This window comes from Trachurus japonicus, chromosome 9, assembly GCF_045865225.1.
Source record: "Trachurus japonicus isolate A0001 chromosome 9, Traja_1.0".
In the NCBI taxonomy this organism is placed as follows: Eukaryota; Metazoa; Chordata; class Actinopteri; order Carangiformes; family Carangidae; genus Trachurus; species Trachurus japonicus.
Genome location: NC_140915.1, coordinates 367712 through 391704, shown reverse-complemented (window position 1 = coordinate 391704; position 23993 = coordinate 367712). Strand labels below are relative to the sequence as shown.

The window sequence follows — 23993 nt, the reverse complement described above, 5'->3', positions numbered from 1 at the left end:
TTGTGAGGTATTTGTACTTTCCTTGAGTATTTCCTTGTTGAGCTACTTCCTGCTTGTACTGCAGCTCATGTACCTGACAGGTGAAGCTACTGGCCACTTTCCAGCTGCAGGTTGTAGATTAAAAACACTGTCTTTGTGTCCCCACCATTCATGTCTGTGATTACACACAGCAAACACTCTGGGTTATTGATTATTGGACACAAATCATCAATATTGTTCTGAAGAATTTTTTTAGAGCTGCAACAGTTTTACATTTTTCAAGCAGAAATGTTCAGTTTTTAGCCTCAAACACTGAAGAATTCCTTGTTTTCTTTGACTCTAAACTGAATGTTTTTGTCTCTTTGATTGTTGCTGTGGACAAAACAAGACGTGGCCTCAGACTGAGACGAACTTTGTTTCCTGAAATTTGATGGAGCAGACGATGAATGGATTGACAGAGACAATAAGTGAAGAGTCTTGTTCTCTCTCTGAATTTCCAGTGAGTGAAATGACTGAATGTTGTGATAATGAAGCTGTGAGGTGAAATAAGTTCACTACCTACACCGGGACAAACTTTGCATTTCAAAGTGCTTCACGTAGCTAAGGTGCCTAACGTGTGAACACCTACAGCCCCTTACTCTTTTTCCTGTTTTCTCCGTGGATGGTTTAATAGGAACTCTTTTTTTAAAATGCAATGAAATGTATTTTATTTTGGCCACAACATGCTTTTAGACAAAAACAAAACAGCAGTGACCTTGTGCAATATAATCATACTAAAACCATGAGGCAGCTCATTACTGCTGCTTAGTGCCTACCCTCTACAATGCAGCCGTCTGGTCCAACGTAGAAACATGAGTCACAGTTCTTCTACTGTGTAATGTTTTAAATATTTAGGGTTCAGTGGGAGAAATAAACTGCAGCAAAAACACCAGTCTCTCCACTCAGATCTGCAGCTTCATGACGCCATCTAGTGGACTGATAGTAGAAGTACAGCAGCTGATGGCAGCTTCCTCTTCCTCACTGCTGTGTGACTGCATTCAGCTGACACTGATATGAAGCAGAGGAGAAGAGCCAATCAGTGGAGGAGCAGCTGGAGACATGATGGACATGTGAGCTGCTGTGCACATGAATGATGTGTGTTTCCTCTGCAGGTGAAGCTACAAAGTGTGTGTGAGCTGATGTGGATGTGAGCTCAGCAGCATGGATCAGTGTGAGGACAGAGAGGAGGGAGCCCCTCCCTCTAAAACCAAGAGCCAGACCACAGGTCAAAGGTCAGAATTAAAACTGTCAGACTTTTCTCTCTAAAAGTCAGTTTCATTTCATTTCATTTCTTTATTTATTGAATTGGGACAGTGCACATTCATCAACACTGACACATTAAGCATCAGTGTAAATGTGCCGGACTTAGCACAACTGCTAAATTTCAGCCGCAGTCCCAAGGCAGGTTTCTAAAAAACATAACACAGAATTTTAAAACCTTGTGATGACAAGTCATACAGTGGACAATTACAAGACAGAGCACAGACAGACAATATCAAGGCAAAACAGACGCAGACAAACAAAATAAGAACAGACAAATTTGACCCACAGTTAAAGAACAATATACCATACATGCCCGGGAACAGACATCAGTTTTAAACAGTATTTAAACTATATGAGTGCATGTCTGATTTGTTTTTAACCAATGTTTGAGATGTTTTTTAAAGACTAAATAGTTGTCACAGTTTCTGATGTGTGGTGGTAACTTATTCCAAGACTGTGTACCTCTTACAGAACTAACCATTTGACAAAATTTTGTTCTGCGCCTTGGTACATTACAGTCACCTCTTGTTAGAGCTCTGGTTCTTCGTCCTTCATTATTTTTTCTCTGAATAAATTTATTCAGTGGAGGTGGGGCAAGTGCGTTTAAAACTTTGAAGATGAGACAGACATCCATAAAAATCTGATAGCTGTCTAAATCAAGAATGTTAAACTTTTTTAAGACATTACAATAATGAAAATGAAGAGGTTTCCTGTCCAAAATCTTAACTGTCTTTTTGAAGAGAGACTTGATGGGTTTCAGTATACTTTCTGTTGTGTGTGTCCATGTTGTAAAACAATAATTTATGTGTGAGAATATCATGGCATGCATATAGACTTTAGCCGTCTTGGAGGTGAGAAATGGTCTTATGTGGTAGAAATTCGACAGGTTGAATTTAATGATATTTGTGATTTTTTTAACATGTGCTTTAAATGATAGTTTTGTGTCGAAGACCACTCCAAGATATTTAAACTCCTCCACTACATCAAGGCTCTCTCCATTGACCACCACAGATGGTTGATCGCCCTCTGCTGACTGACGAGAGAAAAACATACATACAGTCTTTTTAAGATTGAGGTGCAAACAAGATTCACTAAGCCAGTGAGATACAGGTGCCAGAGCTGCTGATAATTTTACAGCGGCTTCTTGTTTTGTTTTTGCATGTGCATACAGCACTGTATCATCAGCATATAATTGCAGATTAACATTTGGGCAAACCTCAGGGAGGTCATTTACATAAAGACTGAACAGAATTGGCCCCAAGATAGAACCTTGGGGTACCCCAGTTGAACAGCTGAGGTAGGATGACATTGAGTTTCCAATCTGAACAGCCTGCTTTCTGTTTGACAGATACGATCTCATCCAGCAGAGTGCACCATCAGAAAAGTTAAAAAGGGACAGTTTCGAAATAAGTACATTGTGATTTAGTGAGTCAAAAGCTCTTTTCAAGTCCAAAAAGACAGCTCCTACATAACCACCCTGATCCAATAAATCTTTTATGTTCTCATGAAAATAACAGATTGCTGTTTCAGTCGAATGGTGTTTACGGAATCCGTACTGCATTGGATGAAGTGGGTTATGCCCACTATCAAGATGGTCTGTTAACTGCAGTGCAATCCATTTCTCAGCTACTTTTGAGATAACCGGCAAGATACTTATCGGCCGGTAATTCTCCAGTTTGGTCTTGTCACCAGCTTTTAGGATTGGAGTAACCTTGGCAATCTTCCAGGCGGATGGCACTCTACCCTGTTTTATGGACAGATTTATTAAGTGTGCAATTGGGTGCGCGAGGGCCATTTTATTTTGTTTTATGAAATTACTATCAAGACCAAAGACATCTCTAGCCTTAGAGCTTTTCAGAGATGAGATGATTTTCAGGACCTCTGGAACAGATATTTCTCTCAGACTAAAAACTGGCTTGCTATCATCCACAGAGTTATGTGGGGTGCTTGGACATTTAAAGTTCATTGTCAACTCCTCAATTGATTGTATAAAAAAATGGTTGAAGCTACTAACAATGACTTCCAAGTCATTTGTCAGAGTGCCATTCACCTGGAGTTGCATGTCATTGGGTGCTATGTCCTCCTTGTTTCTTCCCGTTAACTTATTTAATTGTTCCCATATCAATTTTCCATTGCCCTTTGCCCCATCTATCATTTCAATAAAAAAATTTGCTTTAGCTTTACGAATTTGTTTTATTACTTTATTTCTAAGTGATGTAAAGATCTGTCGGTCACAAATAAGCCCTGTTTTTAGAGATTTTTTTAGTGCATTATCTCTTTCCTTCATTAGTTTCCGTACATCATCCTTCACCCAAGGTAATGCTTTTTTACATCTTTTAAATTCAACTTTCACAGTTGTTGTGTTTATTAAAAAATTGAAGATATTTTTCATCAGTTTTTCTCCAACATGCACATTTATCAGTTGTGGTGTTGTTTCAGGATCCAGCAGCAGAGACCAGACTCTCCTGAACCCAGCTGTCTGTCTTTAAAGAGCAACCGGTCAATGGGAAGGTTCATTGACTTTAAAGGAGGACGTGGATCAGCTGATCAGATGTAAGATAAAACTAGATTTCAAAGTTTTCGAGTCTCTGTTGAACGTTCTTCCTGTGGAGTCATATTTCAATGATTCTCCATAAAATCAGAGTTATAACTCGGATACACATTGTCCCTACCTGAACATCCACATGTTAAAGGACAAGTGACGTCTTTTACAACCTGGACCTTATTTCTGGCATAAAATAAGGTCATTTACTCACCCATGTAACTTTGGTGTCACTTTGGACAATATTTAGGTCCATTCAAGAGTTTATGAATATAGCCATATAGTGGGAGTGATTGGGGCACTGAAATGCAAATAACACATTATCTGTTATCGTCATCCAGGGTCTGCAGAAAGCTGACAAATATTCAGCCAGGTTGCATAAAACTGCAAAACTTCTCTGTATTCATGTTCCATGTATCTAAACTATTTAACATCAGTTGTGTTGTTGTTGTTTCAGGATCCAGCAGCAGAGACCAGACTCTCCTGAACCCAGCTGTCTGTCTTTGAAGAGCAACATGTCAAAGGACTTTGAAATTACCTTTAAAGGAGGAGGTGGATCAGCTGGTCAGATGTAAGCTGTAACTTACAGGCAGACTCAGGTTATTGTAGAAATGAACCAGTTTGTACGACGTTTTGTTGGACCAGGTCTGAAACCAAAGTGTCTGTGTCTGTTGTGAACGTCCTCAGGGGACATATAAAGTCCATCTTGTATTATCTCTCTGTCCTGATGTTGACTTGACACTGATTCCTCCACAGAGTGGACCAGGAGAGCTCAGAGGTTCCCAGTGGTCAGTCTGCCCAGCAGCATCAAACACACCTGGACTCCATATTTATGGTGAGGACATGTCCAACAGCTGCTGTTACATCTGTTGTGTTCACCATCATCTCCATGCTGCACTTTGACACCAGTGGATTGTCAGTCTGTCAGGTTTTAGTTTGATGCTGTCACTCATAGAGTTTCTGTTCCAGCTGCTGGAGGAGAACATGGTCACTTTTGTGAAGAACGAGCTGAAGAAGATCAACAAGCTTCTGAGTCCAGATTACCCAGAATGCTCAGGGAGTCAGAGGGAGGATGAGGAGGATGAAGAGCAGAGGAGGAGCAGCAGAGAGGCATTAGTGAAGATCACAGTGAACTTCCTGAGGAGGATGAAGCAGGAGGAGCTGGCTGAGCGTCTGCAGAGCAGTAAGAGGATTTCTCTGAAGATTCAACATGACGGACAAATGAGACGTTCACTGACATCAACACATGGAGGGAAACGTGTTCATAAAGTCGTTATTTAGAGGAATTATCATGTTATATTTTCTTATTGGTCTGATTTCTTGTGTTTTCATTCAGAACATTTTGCTGCAGTTTGTCGTCGTAAACTCAAATCTGCCCTGAAGAAGAAGTTCCAGTGTGTGTTTGAGGGGATCTCTAAAGCAGGAAACCAAACCCTTCTGAACCAGATCTACACAGAGCTCTACATCACAGAGGGAGGGGCTGGAGGGATCAATGATGAACATGAGGTCAGACAGATTGAAACAGCGTCCAGGAAACCAGACAGACCAGAAACAACCATCAGACAAGAAGACATCTTTAAAGCCCCACCTGGAAGAGACCGACCAATCAGAAGAGTGATGACAAAGGGAGTGGCTGGCATTGGGAAAACAGTCTTAACACAGAAGTTCACTCTGGACTGGGCTGAAGACAAAACCAACCAGGACATACACTTCACATTTCCCTTCACCTTCAGAGAGCTGAATGTGCTGAAAGAGAAAAAGTTCAGCTTGGTGGAACTTGTTCATCACTTCTTCTCTGAAACCAAAGCAGCAGGAATCTGCAGCTTTGATCAGTTCCAGGTCGTCTTCATCTTTGACGGTCTGGACGAGTGTCGACTTCCTCTGGACTTCCACAACACTGAGATCCTGACTGATGTGACAGAGTCCACCTCAGTCAACGTGCTGCTGACCAACCTCATCAGGGGGAACCTGCTTCCCTCTGCTCGCCTCTGGATAACCACACGACCTGCAGCAGCCAATCAGATCCCTCCTCAGTGTGTTGACATGGTGACAGAGGTCAGAGGGTTCACTGACCCACAGAAGGAGGAGTACTTCAGGAAGAGGTTCAGAGATGATCAGCAGGCCAGAGAGATCATCTCCCACATCAAGACCTCACAAAGCCTCCACATCATGTGCCACATCCCAGTCTTCTGCTGGATCACTGCTACAGTTCTGGAGGAGCTGTTGAAGACCAGAGAAGGAGGAGAGCTGCCCAAGACCCTGACTGAGATGTACATCCACTTCCTGGTGGTTCATCTGAAACTGAAGAAGGCCAAGTATGATGGAGGAGCTGCGACAGATCCACACTGGAGTCCAGAGAGCAGGAAGATGATTGAGTCTCTGGGAAAACTGGCTTTTGAGCAGCTGCAGAAAGGAAACCTGATCTTCTATGAATCAGACCTGACAGAGTGTGGCATCGATATCAGAGCAGCCTCAGTGTACTCAGGAGTGTTCACACAGATCTTTAGATTGGAGAGCGGCCTGTACCAGGCGGCCAAGGTGTTCTGCTTCGTCCATCTGAGTGTTCAGGAGTTTCTGGCTGCTCTTCATGTCCATCTGACCTTCATCAACTCTGGACGCAACCTGATGTCACAACAACAAACAACATCCAGGTGGTCTCAAGTGTTTAGAGACAAATCTACACCTTTCTACCAGAGCACTGTGGACGAGGCCTTAAAGAGTCCAAATGGACACCTGGACTTGTTCCTCCGCTTCCTCCTGGGTCTTTCACTGGAGACCAATCAGAATCTCCTACGAGGTCTGATGACTCAGACAAGAAGTGACTCACAGACCAATCAGAAAACAGTTCAGTACATCAAGAAGAAGATTGAAGAGACTCCCTCTGCAGAGAAAAGCATCAACCTGTTCCACTGTCTGAATGAACTGAATGATCGTTCTCTAGTGGAGGACATCCAACAGTCCCTGAGATCAGGATGTCTCTCCACAGATAAACTGTCTCCTGCTCAATGGTCGGCTCTGGGCTTCATCTTACTGTCATCAGGAGAAGATCTGGACGAGTTTGACCTGAAGAAATACTCTGCTTCAGAGGAGGCTCTTCTGAGGCTGCTGCCAGTGGTCAAAGCCTCTAACAAAGCTCTGTAAGTGTAGAGATAGTTGGATTTATTCATCATTGTATAAAAACACTTCTGTATTTTCAACAGGACAGAAAATAAATCCCTTTCTTCTTTAATTCCTCATGATCATCTCTTCAGACTGAGCAGCTGTAACCTCTCAGAGAGAAGCTGTGAAGCTCTGTCCTCAGTCCTCAGCTCCCAGTCCTCTAGTCTGAGACACCTGGACCTGAGTAACAACAACCTGCAGGACTCAGGAGTGAAGCTGTTGTCTGGTGGACTGGAGAGTCCACACTGTAGACTGGAGACTCTCAGGTGAGGATCCATCCAGCTGTTTATCTGATGCCACTTGAACACAGCAGCAGGTGTTGACAGAGGGTTCCTGTGTGTTGTTATGTGTGTTCAGTCTGTCAGGATGTCTGGTCACAGAGGAAGGCTGTACTTCTCTGGCCTCAGCTCTGAGCTCCAACCCCTCCCATCTGAGAGAGCTGGACCTGAGCTACAACCATCCAGGAGCCTCAGGAGTGAAGCTGCTGTCTGCTGGATGGGAGGATCCAGACTGGAGACTGGAGTCTCTCAGGTATGGAGAGGCTGCTGCAGCCACACACACTGTCTGATAGAGGAGGAGGAGCTGGAACATTTTCTATGGCCCCGTTCACACCTGGTCACACCTGGTATTAACATCTGTCTCAGGTGATCCATGCATTGATAACATCAGATCTGATCACTGAGACCATATCCAGAGGTGGTGTAGGCCACAGTGAAGCTCCGCCCACTCCACTGACGTCCTCTGTCACAGTCTGACTCGTCCCAGCACAGTTTATACTGAAGCCCAAATACCTGAGTGTTTCAAACATGAGCTGTGCAGCTTTCATCAGTCACAGTGATGAACTACTGGGATCAGGAGTTTCTCCTCCTGATGACTTCAGTGTCTTAAATTAAATTCACCTGTAAAGGTTATAGTGCATTTTAGGTGCATTCTGAAATTTAACCCAAAAGCCAAACATCCCTAACTTTTTGTGAGTACTACTGTATCTCATATAATGCATAGATCTATGTGATATGCAGCAGCCTGGCTCCATGCAGCAGCCTGGCTCCATGCAGCAGCCTGGCATCTGTCATAGTGGAGTCAGGCTGCATCTGACAGCTCAGTGTGACATAGACTATGACCAACGGCCTTTATGGGAGGCAGGCTTTTATCTGACGGAAGCCTTTATTTCTAAATCCCTCCTTTTATTTTTACACATAGCGACCAAGCTCATCGTTCATTAGCTCATCTTCATCTTCTTCACATGCTTTTCTCCTCGCTGCGCTGTCGGACCTGTGTCTCTGTCTCCGTTACGCTGTATCGCTTCAATCCCATTCAAGTCGCATTTTTACAGCGTGCGCTGCGGTCCGTCTTCAGTCCATGAATCTATAATATATCCATGCTCCGGACACAGAGCAGAGACCCAGGTCCGACAGTGGAAAGCTGTACCTCTCTGAAGCAGAGGACGAGGCAGCTTCACTCCCGTCAGTCTTCACAGACAGTCCACACATGAGTTTTTTTTGTTTGTTTGTTTGTTTTTCTTGTATTTAGGGCCGGCCTTTTTTTTGTTTGTGTAATGATTCAATACCGGCCATTATTTGATGTAATGATGCGGTATGCTGTTATAAAGTAACTTCAGATCACATAATCACTGCTAAGTGTGCGTCTCTCCCCCGACGTCCATGAGGCTGCACTTCAGACTGGTGTGGTCAGCGGAGGGAGACTGACATAAACCGCGTTGAGATTTTTTTTGGCAAAAACATCCGGGGCTTGAGCCCAAGTAGCCATCCCATAACCCCGCCCCTGTTCGGGTGCAAAGTCACTGTTAACGAAATCAACATCTAATTTGTCCCTTCACAATAAAGTTTGTAACGTGTCTGTTTGGAGCAGCTGCTGACAGTGACAGTTTCCTCATCACTAAACCTGAGCCACCATCCGATCCTCACTCACGTCGTGACGACGGGACAAAGTCTTTTGGACATATATTGTATATTCTGTGTTTTTCCTCTTTATAACCGTCTCGTTTCAGTTTTTGCCGCGGTCCGGCGGAGAATTAAAACAAAACAAAACAAAATGCCCGTGAGTCCAGCCCCATCGGGTCCACGGTCCAGGCTTCCAAGGGGGGGGGGGGTTGCATATGGTCATTGTCCCCACCACTTTTCAAAGTAAAGTGACGCCCTTGGCTGTGGCTCCTGTGGAAACCTGCTCACAGCCTCATTCTTCAGCTTCCTGGGGAGTTTTCTTCAAACAAACACAAGTTGTGTTCACACTCAGTGTTTCTCACTAAACTCTCTGTTTCACTGAGCTCTAACAAACGTGTCTTCACCTGTGCCTTTCCTGGTGCATTGTGGGATATCTGGGCTGGTGAGCTCCACCTGTTGTGTCTTCATCTTCTTTGCTGTGACGTGTGTTTGTGCAGCTTGAGAGTCAGAGAGTGAAAGTGTGTGTCTCACACTGCAGTGACATGACATGGAGAAAAGACATGATGAAGTGTTTCCTCCTGGTCTCCTCCTGCTCTGTATCATCACTAGATAAAGACTCCAGCTCCTTCTTCTCTGTGCTCAGTGTTCATCCAGACATACCAGCCTCCATGTGAACACAGTGATAAAACAGTGTGTGTGTGAGAGCCATGTAATGTCCATGTGTGCATGCTGACAGAGAAGGTGCTGCTCTGACCCCCCTCCTCCTTTCAGGGTGCAGCCTGCTGGAGTCCAGTGTCTGGCACCAGGTCCAAGGAAGTGTAAGTGTGTTTTTACTTTGAGCAGCACATTCAACCATCTTCACACTGTCACATCACTGACCTCATGAGTCTTCATCAAACTGTCAATAACTGATCAATGATCAATAACTGCAGCTGTGTCTTGTTCTCTCCATCAGATTCCTGTCCACTCACAATCGACACAAACACAGTGAACACAAAGATCAAACTGTCTGACAACAACAGGAAGGCAACACGTGTGGAGGAGGATCAGTCATATCCTGATCATCCAGACAGATTTGACCGGTGGCCTCAGCTGCTGTGTTCAACTGGTCTGACTGGTCGCTGCTACTGGGAGGTCGAGTGGAGAGGAAACGTTGAAATATCAGTGAGTTACAGAGGAATCAGAAGGAAAGGAAACAGTGAAGACTGTGGGTTTGGAGGGAACGATCAGTCCTGGAGTCTGGAGTGCTATGGTGGTGGTTACTACGTCAGGCACAATGGCAGACAGACACGTATCTCCTCCTCCTCCTCCTCCTCCTCCTCCTCCTCCTCCTCCTCCTCCTCCTCCTCCTCCTCCTCCTCCTCCTCCTCCTCCTCTTCCTCTGTCTCTAACAGAGTAGCAGTGTATGTGGACTGTCCTGCTGGCTCTCTGTCCTTCTACAGAGTCTCCTCTGACTCACTGATCCACCTCTACACCTTCAACACCACCTTCACTCAACCTCTCTATCCTGGGTTTGGATTCTGGTCCAGTTCTGGTTCCTGGTTGAGTCTGTGTTGAGTGAAGCAGAGTCTCCTCCTGTCACAGAAACCTTCTCACTGTTGAACAGACAGTTCAGTCTCTACATGTCTGTCTCTGTCTCTGTCTCTCACTCACGTTTTCACATTCATGGATTAAACCAGTTGATGTTTTAAACTCTTCTCAGTGATTCTTGTAAACTTCTTCCTCTTCCTTTAAAGATGGAAGCGTCGATTATTACAGGACAAAAACCACGGTGACTTTTACTCAGCTGCTGATGAAGGACGAGGCCTAATATCACCAAGCTAAAAGTCTCTGAGCCGCCAGCGTCACTGAGGAGAAAAACACATTTTAAACACATTCACTGTTCATGTTCAACTTTACAGGCTGTTTGTGAGCTGCTCACAGCTAAACACACACAACAAGAAACACAACTGGAAACACACATCATGTTGTAGAGACACTGAATAGAATGAATTACATGTGATTTATTTTTCTTTGTGGTTTTACTGAATCAAATAAAATAATGTGAATCAGTTTTATATGTGATGGACATTTCCTGCTGATGTAGAGCAGCACAAAAACCATCAGCTACTAATCCTACCAGACAATTATTTTTTCTGTTACCATGACGCTGAGTTCATGAAGTTTGTAGATTTAAATGTATCTTGACTTTGAGACTGATTGTTTTTTATTATATATTTCTATAATTATTACCTAACTGCTGTTTCTTGGAAACTGGAGCCAATTAACACTCATGACTTCATTTTCGTTTATTAGTGATCATTGATTGGTTCATGGATTGTTTGGGATTTGATTGGCCGTGCACATTCCTGTTCGACGACACATGGTTGTATGGTTTCAAGCTGACACAATAAAATATAAAATAAACATGAACTCATGTTGAAGACCATGTTTTTTATTTGGCAAGTCTGACTATAGCAGGTGACAGCAGGTACGAGTCGTTTTGGCTGCTGGGCCGAGTGATTTCAAAAGCACAAGTAGTTCCAAGTATTTGCTTCATGTGTCGTAATGTTACATCATTGTACATGATCATTTCAGAGCGTGGTGAATGTGCAGGTCACAACTTGTCCACCTCCATTGTGTTCACTGGGCAGCTCACGTCTCTGCCCCGCCGATCTCAAAACAACATGCACCGATAATTAAAGGTGATGAACCTACTGCTATGACGATAGGGAATACGGCAATAGGAGAATTTGCCAAAATGTTGAACTATCCCTTTAACACATCATCACCCAGTTCACAAACCAGTTCTGCTAACATGAAACTGTGGTCATTAGATGTTAAACCGTATTAATTTTATCCCAGTCCGGTAAATGTCTGAGACGAGCTACGTTAGCATGGCTAACACGGAGCTAACGGGCAGCTAGCCGCTTCAGCAAAGAGAATCGTTTTTTCACATGAACTCTAATACTAACTTGGTCGTTGACGGTCTCATGTTCTTCGGTCAAAACACACAGGAGGGCACACAGGGGAGTCACCAGTGCTCTTGTGGAATATACAAAAAGTTCAATAAGATTTAGACACATTCAGGAAAAAAAAAAAATTACTGAATGGTGATATCAGCTCCCTCTGGTCTGTTAGCACCGTTGGACGAGTCATAGATGCGTTGAAATGAAAACTGACTAGGTTGACTATGTAGAATTACCAGAACAACAACAGAAAAAAAATTCCAGCAGTCGATTTCCAGACCGTTGCTAGGTAAAACGGGCCGTTGCTAGGGACAGGAGGAGAACTATGCAGGATATTTACCTTATGTTTTATTTTTACAGTCATTAACAGCAGAATAAATGACTTAGCGTGTTACAGGGAGAGTGGAGGCTCTGCAACATACGTGTTTATGACAGATGAGACTACACAAATACACCCATCCTAACATGTATACAATCCATTGATCCACCCATTGATTATTAAAAAGGCTTGGTTAGAGTAGAGTAGAGAATAATTATGCTTTCAGCATTCACACTAATGACAGTACTAAGACCCCCTCCCCAACTCAAGCAATAACTGTGTCAACCACAAAGTCACGTCGACTATGTTCACAGTCGTGTCACATGATTTCTCAGAAAGGTCTTCCTGTGGTGTCGCTCCACTTCCCTTTGCTGTGACAGCAGCTCAGAGACCAGTCGACTGTCACTGACTGAAGGACAAACTGATGAAGATCCTCACATGTTAAAGTCCTGATGGAAAGTCTGTAAGTTCTGCTGCTTTTCTCTCTTTCTCACTCTTTCTCTCTTTTCCTGTTTGCAGTTCCCTGTTTTCTACTTCCTGTCTTTCCTGTTGTGTTCACTGTCGTCATGTTAATGTCTCTACTCTTTGACTGTGAAGTGATTATAGACTGATGCTGATGCTTCTCTCTGTGTTTCCTCTACAGGTGAAGGAAGAGCGACTCTGACTGGATGTGGGTCTGAGTTCACCTGGTGAGTGTCGTCTTTGTTCTACCACTCAGCTGATTCATGTTCTCAGTCCAGAGGGGAACTCTCCTTTGTTCTGTTTGTTCTTCAGTGGATAAAGGTTCAGTTGTACATGAAGGAAGGTGGTGAATGTTGTGTTTTAAACATTTAGCTGTTGAAGGGGAACTATGCAAGATTTGAAAGGACAGTTTGATGTGAGAAGGATTTGAACTTTCCTTCCTTCAGCACCACCTGCTGGTTGACAGCAGAATGACACTGTGGTGGACAGGTGTGTAAACCTTGTTGTGTAAACCTTGTTGTTGTGACTGAGTGCAGCTCTTCCTGCAGGTGGAGGCTCAGCCCTCACTTCAATTTGCTGAGGAACAGATGAGTGTAGTTCACAGTTGTTTTTCACTACAGCCACTTTAACACTCATGACTTCATTTTCGTTTATTAGTGATCATTGATTGGTTCATGGATTGTTTGGGATTTGATTGGCCGTGCACATTCCTGTTCGACGACACATGGTTGTATGGTTTCAAGCTGACACAATAAAATATAAAATAAACATGAACTCATGTTGAAGACCATGTTTTTTATTTGGCAAGTCTGACTATAGCAGGTGACAGCAGGTACGAGTCGTTTTGGCTGCTGGGCCGAGTGATTTCAAAAGCACAAGTAGTTCCAAGTATTTGCTTCATGTGTCGTAATGTTACATCATTGTACATGATTATTTCAGAGCGTGGTGAATGTGCAGGTCACAACTTGTCCACCTCCATTGTGTTCACTGGGCAGCTCACGTCTCTGCCCCGCCGATCTCAAAACAACATGCACCGATAATTAAAGGTGATGAACCTACTGCTATGACGATAGGGAATACGGCAATAGGAGAATTTGCCAAAATGTTGAACTATCCCTTTAACACATCATCACCCAGTTCACAAACCAGTTCTGCTAACATGAAACTGTGGTCATTAGATGTTAAACCGTATTAATTTGATCCCAGTCCGGTAAATGTCTGAGACGAGCTACGGTTAGCATGGCTAACACGGAGCTAACGGGCAGCTAGCCACTTCAGCAAAGAGAATCGTTTTTTCACATTAACTCTAATACTAACTTGGTCGTTGACGGTCTCATGTTCTTCGGTCAAAACACACAGGAGGGCACACAGGGGAGGAACCAGTGCTCTTGTGGAATATACAAGAAGTTCAATAAGATTTAGACACATTCAGGAAAAAAAATAAATTACTGAATGGTGATATCAGCTCCCTCTGGTCTGTTAGCACCGTTGGACGAGTCATAGATGCGTTGAAATGAAAACTGACTAGGTTGACTATGTAGAATTACCAGAACAACGACAGAAAAAGAATTCCAGCAGTTGATTGCCAGACCGTTGCTAGGTAAAACGGGCCGTTGCTAGGGACAGGAGGAGAACTATGCAGGATATTTACCTCCTGTTTCATTTTTACCGTCATTAACAGCAGAATAAATGACTTAGCGTGTTACAGGGAGAGTGGAGGCTCTGCAACATACGTGTTTATGACAGATAAGACTACACAAATACACCCATCCTAACATGTAGGCTATGTGATAATCCATTGATCCACCCATTGATTATTAAAAAGGCTTGGTTAGAGTAGAGTAGAGAATAATTATGCTTTCAGCATTCACACTAATGACAGTACTAAGACCCCCTCCCCAACTCAAGCAATAACTGTGTCAACCACAAAGTCACGTCGACTATGTTCACAGTCGTGTGACATGATTTCTCAGAAAGGTCTTCCTGTGGTGTCGCTCCACTTCCCTTTGCTGTGACAGCAGCTCAGAGACCAGTCGACTGTCACTGACTGAAGGACAAACTGATGAAGATCCTCACATGTTAAAGTCCTAATTATTTCAGAGCGTGGTGAATGTGCAGGTCACAACTCGTCCACCTCCATTGTGTTCACTAGGCAGCTCACGTCTCTGCCCCGCCGATCTCAAAACAACATGCACCAATAATTAAAGGTGATGAACCTACTGCTATGACTATAGGGAATACGGCAATAGGAGAATTTGCCAAAATGTTGAACTATCCCTTTAACACATCATCACCCAGTTCACAAACCAGTTCTGCTAACATGAAACTGTGGTCATTAGATGTTAAACCGTATTAATTTGATCCCAGTCCGGTAAATGTCTGAGACGAGCTACGGTTAGCATGGCTAACACGGAGCTAACGGGCAGCTAGCCACTTCAGCAAAGAGAATCGTTTTTTCACATTAACTCTAATACTAACTTGGTCGTTGACGGTCTCATGTTCTTCGGTCAAAACACACAGGAGGGCACACAGGGGAGTAACCAGTGCTCTTGTGGAATATACAAAAAGTTCAATAAGATTTAGACACATTCAGGAAAAAAAAAAAATTACCGAATGGTGATATCAGCTCCCTCTGGTCTGTTAGCACCGTTGGACGAGTCATAGATGCGGTGAAATGAAAACTGACTAGGTTGACTATGTAGAATTACCAGAACAACAACAGAAAAAGAATTCCAGCAGTCGATTGCCAGACCGTTGCTAGGTAAAACGGGCCGTTGCTAGGGACAGGAGGAGAACTAAGCAGGATATTTACCTTCTGTTTCATTTTTACCGTCATTAACAGCAGAATAAATGACTTAGCGTGTTACAGGGAGAGTGGAGGCTCTGCAACATACGTGTTTATGACAGATGAGACTACACAAATACACCCATCCTAACATGTATGTGATAATCCATTGATCCACCCATTGATTATTAAAAAGGCTTGGTTAGAGTAGAGTAGAGAATACTTGTGCTTTCAGCATTCACACTAATGACAGTACTAAGACCCCCTCCCCAACTCCAGCAATAACTGTGTCAACCACAAAGTCAGGTCGACTATGTTCACAGTCGTGTGACATGATTTCTCAGAAAGGTCTTCCTGTGGTGTCGCTCCACTTCCCTTTGCTGTGACAGCAGCTCAGAGACCAGTCGACTGTCACTGACTGAAGGACAAACTGATGAAGACCCTCACATGTTAAAGTCCTGATGGAAAGTCTGTAAGTTCTGTTGCTTTTCTCTCTTTCTCACTCTTTCTCTCATTTCCTGTTTGCAGTTCCCTGTTTTCTACTTCCTGTCTTTCCTGTTGTGTTCACTGTCGTCATGTTAATGTCTCTACTCTTTGACTGTGAAGTGATTATAGACTGATGCTGATGCTTCTCTCTGTGTTTCCTCTACAGGTGAAGGAAGAGCGACTCTGACTGGATGTGGGTCTGAATTCACCTGGTGAGTGTCGTCTTTGTTCTACCACTCAGCTGATTCATGTTCTCAGTCCAGAGGGGAACTCTCCTTTGTTCTGTTGTTCTCCAGTGGATAAATGTTCAGTTGTACATGAAGGAAGGTGGTGAATGTTGTGTTTTAAACATTTAGCTATTGAAGGGGAACTATGCAAGATTTGAAAGGACAGTTTGATGTGAGAAGGATTTGAACTTTCCTTCCTTCAGCACCACCTGCTGGTTGACAGCAGAATGACACTGTGGTGGACAGGTGTGTAAACCTTGTTGTGTAAACCTTGTTGTTGTGACTGAGTGCAGCTCTCCCTGCAGGTGGAGGCTCAGCCCTCACTTCAATTTGCTGAGGAACAGACGAGTGTAGTTCACAGTTGTTTTTCACTACAGCCACTTGTTCAGTAACTCTGATGGAGGATTTGTCTTATTTTCATATCTGCACAATTCCATTAAAAAGCTCTGTATATTTACACAAACTTAATACTGAAATAATAAGTCCTAAAAGTAACAAAGGGAAGGAGACATGAAGTTTAATGACAGTACTGAGACTTCCTCCCCAACTCAAGCAATAACTGTGTCAACCACAAAGTCACGTCGACTATGTTCACAGTCGTGTGACATGATTTCTCAGAAAGGTCTTCCTGTGGTGTCGCTCCACTTCCCTTTGCTGTGACAGCAGCTCAGAGACCAGTCGACTGTCACTGACTGAAGGACAAACTGATGAAGACCCTCACATGTTAAAGTCCTGATGGAAAGTCTGTAAGTTCTGTTGCTTTTCTCTCTTTCTCACTCTTTCTCTCATTTCCTGTTTGCAGTTCCCTGTTTTCTACTTCCTGTCTTTCCTGTTGTGTTCACTGTCGTCATGGTAATGTCTCTACTCTTTGACTGTGAAGTGATTATAGACTGATGCTGATGCTTCTCTCTGTGTTTCCTCTACAGGTGAAGGAGGAGCGACTCTGACTGGATGTGGGTCTGAATTCACCTGGTGAGTGTCGTCTTTGTTCTACCACTCAGCTGATTCATGTTCTCAGTCCAGAGGGGAACTCTCCTTTGTTCTGTTTGTTCTCCAGTGGATAAAGGTTCAGTTGTACATGAAGGAAGGTGGTGAATGTTGTGTTTTAAACATTTAGCTATTGAAGGGGAACTATGCAAGATTTGACAGAACAGTTTGATGTGAGAAGGATTTGAACTTTCCTTCCTTCAGCACCACCTGCTGGTTGACAGCAGAATGACACTGTGGTGGACAGGTGTGTAAACCTTGTTGTGTAAACCTTGTTGTTGTGACTGAGTGCAGCTCTCCCTGCAGGTGGAGGCTCAGCCCTCACTTCAATTTGCTGAGTGTCTTATTTTCATATCTGCACAATTCCATTAAAAAGCTCTGTATATTTACACAAACTTAATACTGAAATAATACGTCCTAAAAGTAACAAAGGGAAGGAGACATGAAGTTTAATGACAGTACTGAGACTTCCTCCCCCACTCCAGCAATAACTGTGTCAACCACAAAGTCACGTCCGCTCTGTTCACAGTCGTGTCACATGATTTCTCAGAAAAGTCTTCCTATTGTGCAGTTTCAGGCTACATGTCTATTCTTTGTGTTTTTCTCTCTTTATTTCTCACCACCTCGTTTCAGGTTTTGCTCGTAGCCACGTGAAATGGTGCGCCCTGTTGGTCCTATTAGATTTAAGTGCAGCATTTGATCCTGTAGATCACAGCTTACTCCTCAGCAGGCTCAGGGACTGGGTGGGCGTGACGGGCTCCGCCCTAGCTTGGTTTGCATCATACCTCAGCGACAGATGTTTCTCGGTGGCCGTCGGTCCCTACAGGTCAGACTCCACCCCCTTGCATTGTGGGGTACCTCAAGGCTCCGTTCTGGCCCCTCTCCTGTTCGCCCTGTACTGCTCCCACTCAGTCACATCATCAGTAAGTTTCCTGGCATCTCCCATCACTGTTATGCAGATGACATTCAGCTCCATTTTTCATTTACACCTGATAAAATACAGGGCTGCAGCACCCTCCTGGATTGCCTGGCAGCTATTGAAGGCTGGTTGGCAGCCAACCTCCTGCAGCTAAATACTGCAAAGACTGTGGTTCTAGTCATAGCCTCCGACTGTGTCACAGCCAGGGTACAAGACCATCCCGGACCACTCAAGAACCACATCTACACAAACATCAAGAACCTTGGAGTGCATTTTGACAAATCTATGCATCTAGAAAAAGATGTGAAAACCCTCTCCCGAAACGGGTTCTTCCACCTGAGAAACATTGCCAAGCTCCGTTCCATAGTTTCCCACTCAGAACTAGAAATGTCAATACATGCTTTCATATCATCCAGACTGGACTACTGTAACTCACTCTTCACGTCTTAATCAGTCATCCATCGACCGCCTTCAACTTGTCCAAAATGCAGCTGCCAGACTAGCCTCGTAAACCAGCCTCTCGTGGAAATGCATTTCATTTCATGTCATTTCTCAGAGAGTCTGGCCTCATTCCCCCTGAAAGTGTTTGGGTTGGGCGGGAGTAGTAGCGTTGACAGACAACCCCATTCAGCCAATCAGCAAGTTGGTGTAGTGACGGGGCTTTGCACCAGTCGGTCCCTGATTGGCCAACGTGTTGTGTCAATCACAGCGGCGACGCTGATTGGCTCGGCCTTCTGAGGGTTTCAGGCCAAACGCTTACAACGGGGATGAGGCCAGACTCTCTTCAGAAATGAAATGAATTGCATTTCCGGGAGCGGCTGGTTTACGAAGTTACTGCCAGACTACTGACAAGGTAAAAAAAAAAACAGACTACTGACAAAGTCAAAAAAACCCTACCACATCACACCCATTCTTGCCACTCTGCACTGGTTACCGGTCCCGTTCAGAATTCATTTCAAGGTGCTGCTACTCACTTATAAAGCCCTCCACTGGAGAGAGGAGGGGGTGTGACTCACCATCAGTGGGAGACGTGTGCCTGGTACCACGCATTTTTTTCATAGCGTCCGGTGTCCGGTGGACACGGCCCCTACTGCTCTGAGTGCCCGTGACCACCAAACACACTTTGGAGTGGTCGCTCTCTCTCTCTCTCTCCCTCGCTCTCCCTCAGAACACTGCCGTTACCAGGTTATAAAACGAGCCGCTTGACAAGTGCGGCGCTGTTCCAAAAGTTGAACATATTTCAACTCTGAGCCTCTGAGCGCCACAACAAAAAAAGGAAACGCCGAGAGCTTTTTTTCTTCCCGGTGAGGGTGCTGAGTGGTGTGCAAACCGAGCTCTATAGGATCTGAATGAAAAGTAGACGCCCAGAGCGCTAAAAGGGCGTCCGGTGGACACGGCCCCTTTATGTCAGAAGAGGTATTTTTTTCACGGCACCCCTGACGCAGTCAGACGGCACCCCAGTGTGCCGCGGCACCCACTTTGAGAAAGGCTGATCTAAACTATATTGTCTTGAAGTTCTAAATGTGTTTTATACTGATTGTGTGATTGACTGTCCTTTTTAAAGGAGCATTATCGCAAATCCAAATTCTTAATTCGGCCACTAGATGGAGCCAGGCGGAGCATATCAGATATAAACAAGTGGGCAGCTGTCAGAGAGAGAGAGGAGCCTCGTTTAGTCCCCCCCTCCTCCCTCCTCCTCCCCCACCAGGCTGAATGAACGTGCAATCGCAGGAAAGGAAAAAGAAAACTCGCTAGTGGAAGCGGCAGCTCTACTCGCGCACAACCACAACAACGGCAACAACAGCAACTGCAACTTCCTCCTACAAATGTATGATCGTTGGTGTGACGTGCAGACCGCAGTGGGACGATTCAGTGACTGTAAGCAGCCTGACACTGCTACATTACAATTTACTGTTGCATTTTTCCGGTTTGGAGGTCGGATTTGCGAGTTCTGAGTGCAATTGAACGCAGCAAGCGCCGGGCCGGCTTGGATCATAACAAAGACAAATGCTGCATTTGCCCCACGGACACTATACTGTTGGCGATTTTTTTTGTAAATTTAGTTATGGCTCCCCCCGACCCATCTTTTGCATATTTCAGCTTGTTTTATGCTATTACTGCTGTATTTGCGATAATGCTCCTTTAAACAGAGCAAATAATTTTTATACCATAGTTTTATTTTGGATGCTTGATTTAACTCATTGAGTGCCAACCATGGAATTTCTCGTTTTTCGTTCCCATGCGTTGAGTGCCAAAAACGAGATTTTACGTTTTTTGCTTTTTTTTTTTAATTATTAAAATAGACACTTTAATACACATTATATGTAAATTTGGGGACTCTACGACGAGGAGAACTGAAATAGATGACGATCAAAGTCTCATGACAGCTCATGATCTGGAAGTTTTTATCATAACTCAGCTTCTGCAAACGGAGTTCTGCATGTGGATGCAGCAGCTGCTCTGCTCTCACCCACGAGGCTCCAGCAGCTCGGAGCAGAAACAGGAAGCTCTCAGCCGACAGTCCGCCCGGTCTTCATCTGGAGCAACACCGTGTCCTCCCCAAAGTCCTCCCGCGGTAAAATCTGATGGTCTCTGGGCCAAAGCAGACCACCGGCACCGACCCGTACCACAGAAGGACCGCGACCACCGGTGGGACCCGTGTTCCCGACCTGCTGTGGCCGACAGACCCTCACGTTCCGCGGCGAGAGGCTGTGACACGGCACGGTGCGTCTGTGTTATTGTTGTTTAGTGGCGCCCCCCCCGCCCCCGATGGTGGTTTTGTGAATAGAACAACATTTGTTGTATATATTTATCTTATACGAGCCCTTTGATCCAGAAATGCGAGTGTCAGAAGAGCGACAGACACAAACAGAGCACCTTTCATAAAAGACGCTCTATCTCCTTTTCTAGAAAAAAAGGAGGGATTTTGGTGAAACCCAGCCATGTTTAGCTTGACTTTTCTCAGGAACAGAGGCACGTAGAAACAAACGGTCTGTGGCCATTTGAAGCATAAAGTTAAACCTTTCAATTGAGCCACAGTATGTGTTGGTGGCAATAATATAGAATACACTATGGCTCTACATAAAAAGACAAAAATGGTCTAAATTGCCGGTACACTTGACTAAAACTTTGGAAAGGAGCGCGGCACTCAATGAGTTAATTTACTTTGCACACAAAAACAGATTTCACAAAAACCAAAAGCTACCAGGGTCAAAATTATGAGACTGTGTCTGAGGAGCAGACTGAACACTGAAATACCTTCTGTCTTTTGTTGGCCATCACTGCGGTGAGTCACGATGATGTTTGTCCTGTGTACAGATGGAGGACATTTCAGATTTATCCTACCAGTGTTAAATACTGTATATTAATTAACAAACCAGGGATGTGATGGCACTAAATAGAGTCACATCCCTTACCATGATAAATTGTGGTATCAGTCTTGGTGAAACAGTGTCACTGATCTGATTCTGTCAGGCAACAAAGATGGCGACATCTGTGAAGGAGCAGCTGCTGCAGATTTTGAAGAATTTGGGGAAAGAAGAGCTGAAGAGCTTCCAGTGGTACCTGCAGGATGCTAAATTACTGGATGGTTCCCCTGCCATCCCAAAGTGTGAGCTGGAGGATGCAAGCAGAGTGGACATGGTGGACTTGATGGTCGGCATGCACACTACTGACAAAGTTCTGCAGGTGGCGAGGTTAATTCTGAAGAAGATGGGAATTAATGAAGGTCAGTCATGGGAAGTGCAGCTAGGGTTTTACCTTTGTTAAATATCTTGGCTTTGTAAATATTTCCACACAGAGGACAAAGTCAACTGGGTTGGTCCTGCTACTCCTCATGATTAATGATTCCCTTTCCTCCAACAGGACAAGATCCGTCAGCAGCAGCAGCAGCAGGAGCAGCAGCAGCAGCAGCAGCAGCAGAAGCAGCAGCAGCAGCAGGTGAAGTTCAACACCTCTTGTGAGGGGATGTCACATTTCACTGTTGTAGTCATCACCATGACTAAATGAATTTAGATCCAAATATTTCTGTGTTTAGATTGATTTACTGTGACCTGTTGTTACGAGGACCTTTACCTTATTGTCCTATTATCTGTTGTTCATTTATTCAGAAGCTCTTCACAAATGCCAGCCTAAACTCAAAGACAACCTGAAGGGGAAGTTCAAGTGTGTGTTTGAGGGCATCGCTATAGCAGGACACAAAACCCTTCTGAACCAGATCTACACAGAGCTCTACATCACACAGGGAGGGACTGGAGAGGTCAATGATGAACATGAGGTCAGACAGATTGAAACAGCGTCCAGGAAACCAGACAGACCAGAAACAACCATCAGACAAGAAGACATCTTTAAAGCCCCACCTGGAAGAGACCGACCAATCAGAACAGTGATGACAAAGGGAGTGGCTGGCATTGGGAAAACAGTCTTAACACAGAAGTTCACTCTGGACTGGGCTGAAGACAAAGACAACCAGGACATACACTTCACATTTCCCTTCACCTTCAGACAGCTGAATGTGCTGAAAGAGGAAAAGTTCAGCTTGGTGGAACTTGTTCATCACTTCTTCTCTGAAACCAAAGAAGCAGGAATCTGCAGGTTTGATCAGTTCCAGGTCGTCTTCATCTTTGACGGTCTGGACGAGTGTCGACTTCCTCTGGACTTCGTCAAGACTAAGATCCTGACTGATGTGACAGAGTCCACCTCAGTCAACGTGCTGCTGACCAACCTCATCAGGGGGAACCTACTTCCCTCTGCTCACCTCTGGATAACCACACGACCTGCAGCAGCCAATCAGATCCCTCCTGAGTGTGTTGACATGGTGACAGAGGTCAGAGGGTTCACTGACCCACAGAAGGAGGAGTACTTCAATAAGAGGTTCAGAGATAAGAAGCAGGCCACAGAGATCATCTCCCACATCAAGACCTCACGAAGCCTCCACATCATGTGCCACATCCCAGTCTTCTGCTGGATCACTGCTGGAGTTCTGGAGAAGCTGTTGAAGACCAGAAGGAGAGGAGAGCTGCCCAAGACCCTGACTGAGATGTACATCCACTTCCTGGTGGTTCATCTGAAACTGAAGAAGGTCAAGTATGATGGAGGAGCTGAGACAGATCCACACTGGAGTTCAGACAGCAGGAAGATGATTGAGTCTCTGGGAAAACTGGCTTTTGAGCAGCTGCAGAAAGGAAACCTGATCTTCTATGAATCAGACCTGACAGAGTGTGGCATCGATATCACAGCAGCCTCAGTGTACTCAGGAGTGTTCACACAGATCTTTAAAGAGGAGAGCGGCCTGTACCAGGACAAGGTGTTCTGCTTCGTCCATCTGAGTGTTCAGGAGTTTCTGGCTGCTCTTCATGTCCATCTGACCTTCATCAACTCTGGACTCAACCTGATGTCACAACAACAAACAACATCTTGGTGGTCTCAAGTGTTTAGAGACAAATCTACACATTTCTACCAGAGCGCTGTGGACGAGGCCTTACAGAGTCCAAATGGACACCTGGACTTGTTCCTCCGCTTCCTCCTGGGTCTTTCCCTGCCGACCAACCAGAAACTTCTACGAGGTCTGATGACTCAGACAGGAAGTGACTCACAGACCAATCAGAAAACAGTCCAGTACATCAAGAAGAAGATCAGTAAGAATGTGTCTGCAGAGAAAAGCATCAACCTGTTCCACTGTCTGAATGAACTGAATGATCGTTCTCTAGTGGAGGAGATCCAACAGTCCCTGAGATCAGGAAGTCTCTCCACAGATAAACTGTCTCCTGCTCAATGGTCGGCTCTGGTCTTCATCTTACTGTCATCAGAAGAAGATCTGGACGAGTTTGACCTGAAGAAATACTCTGCTTCAGAGGAGACTCTTCTGAGGCTGCTGCCATTGGTCAAAGCCTCCAACAAAGCTCTGTAAGTGTAGAGATAGTTGAATTTATTCATCATTGTATAAAAACACTTCTGTCTTTTCAACAGGACAGAAAAT

General features: G+C 44.5%; 1 protein-coding gene across 2 annotated transcripts in view; it reads left to right on the top strand.

Moving 5' to 3' along the window:
- Positions 1–366: 366 nt before the first annotated feature.
- LOC146980431 (NLR family CARD domain-containing protein 3-like) overlaps positions 367–23993 on the top strand; it is a 56114-nt gene continuing 32487 nt past the window's right edge. The window contains exons 1-7 of one of the 2 annotated variants that reach the window (XM_085785662.1): positions 367–478; positions 1131–1250; positions 3721–3834; positions 4580–4658; positions 4793–5006; positions 5160–6960; positions 7075–7248. In XM_085785662.1, coding sequence (XP_085641788.1) covers positions 1180–1250; positions 3721–3834; positions 4580–4658; positions 4793–5006; positions 5160–6960; positions 7075–7248 — 2453 coding nt within the window. In that variant the 5' untranslated portion in view covers positions 367–478; positions 1131–1179. Of the gene's footprint in view, positions 479–1130; positions 1251–3720; positions 3835–4579; positions 4659–4792; positions 5007–5159; positions 6961–7074; positions 7249–21499; positions 21780–21928; positions 21956–22125; positions 23921–23993 lie in introns of those variants that run through there. The other variant, XM_085785661.1, reaches the window with a different exon arrangement.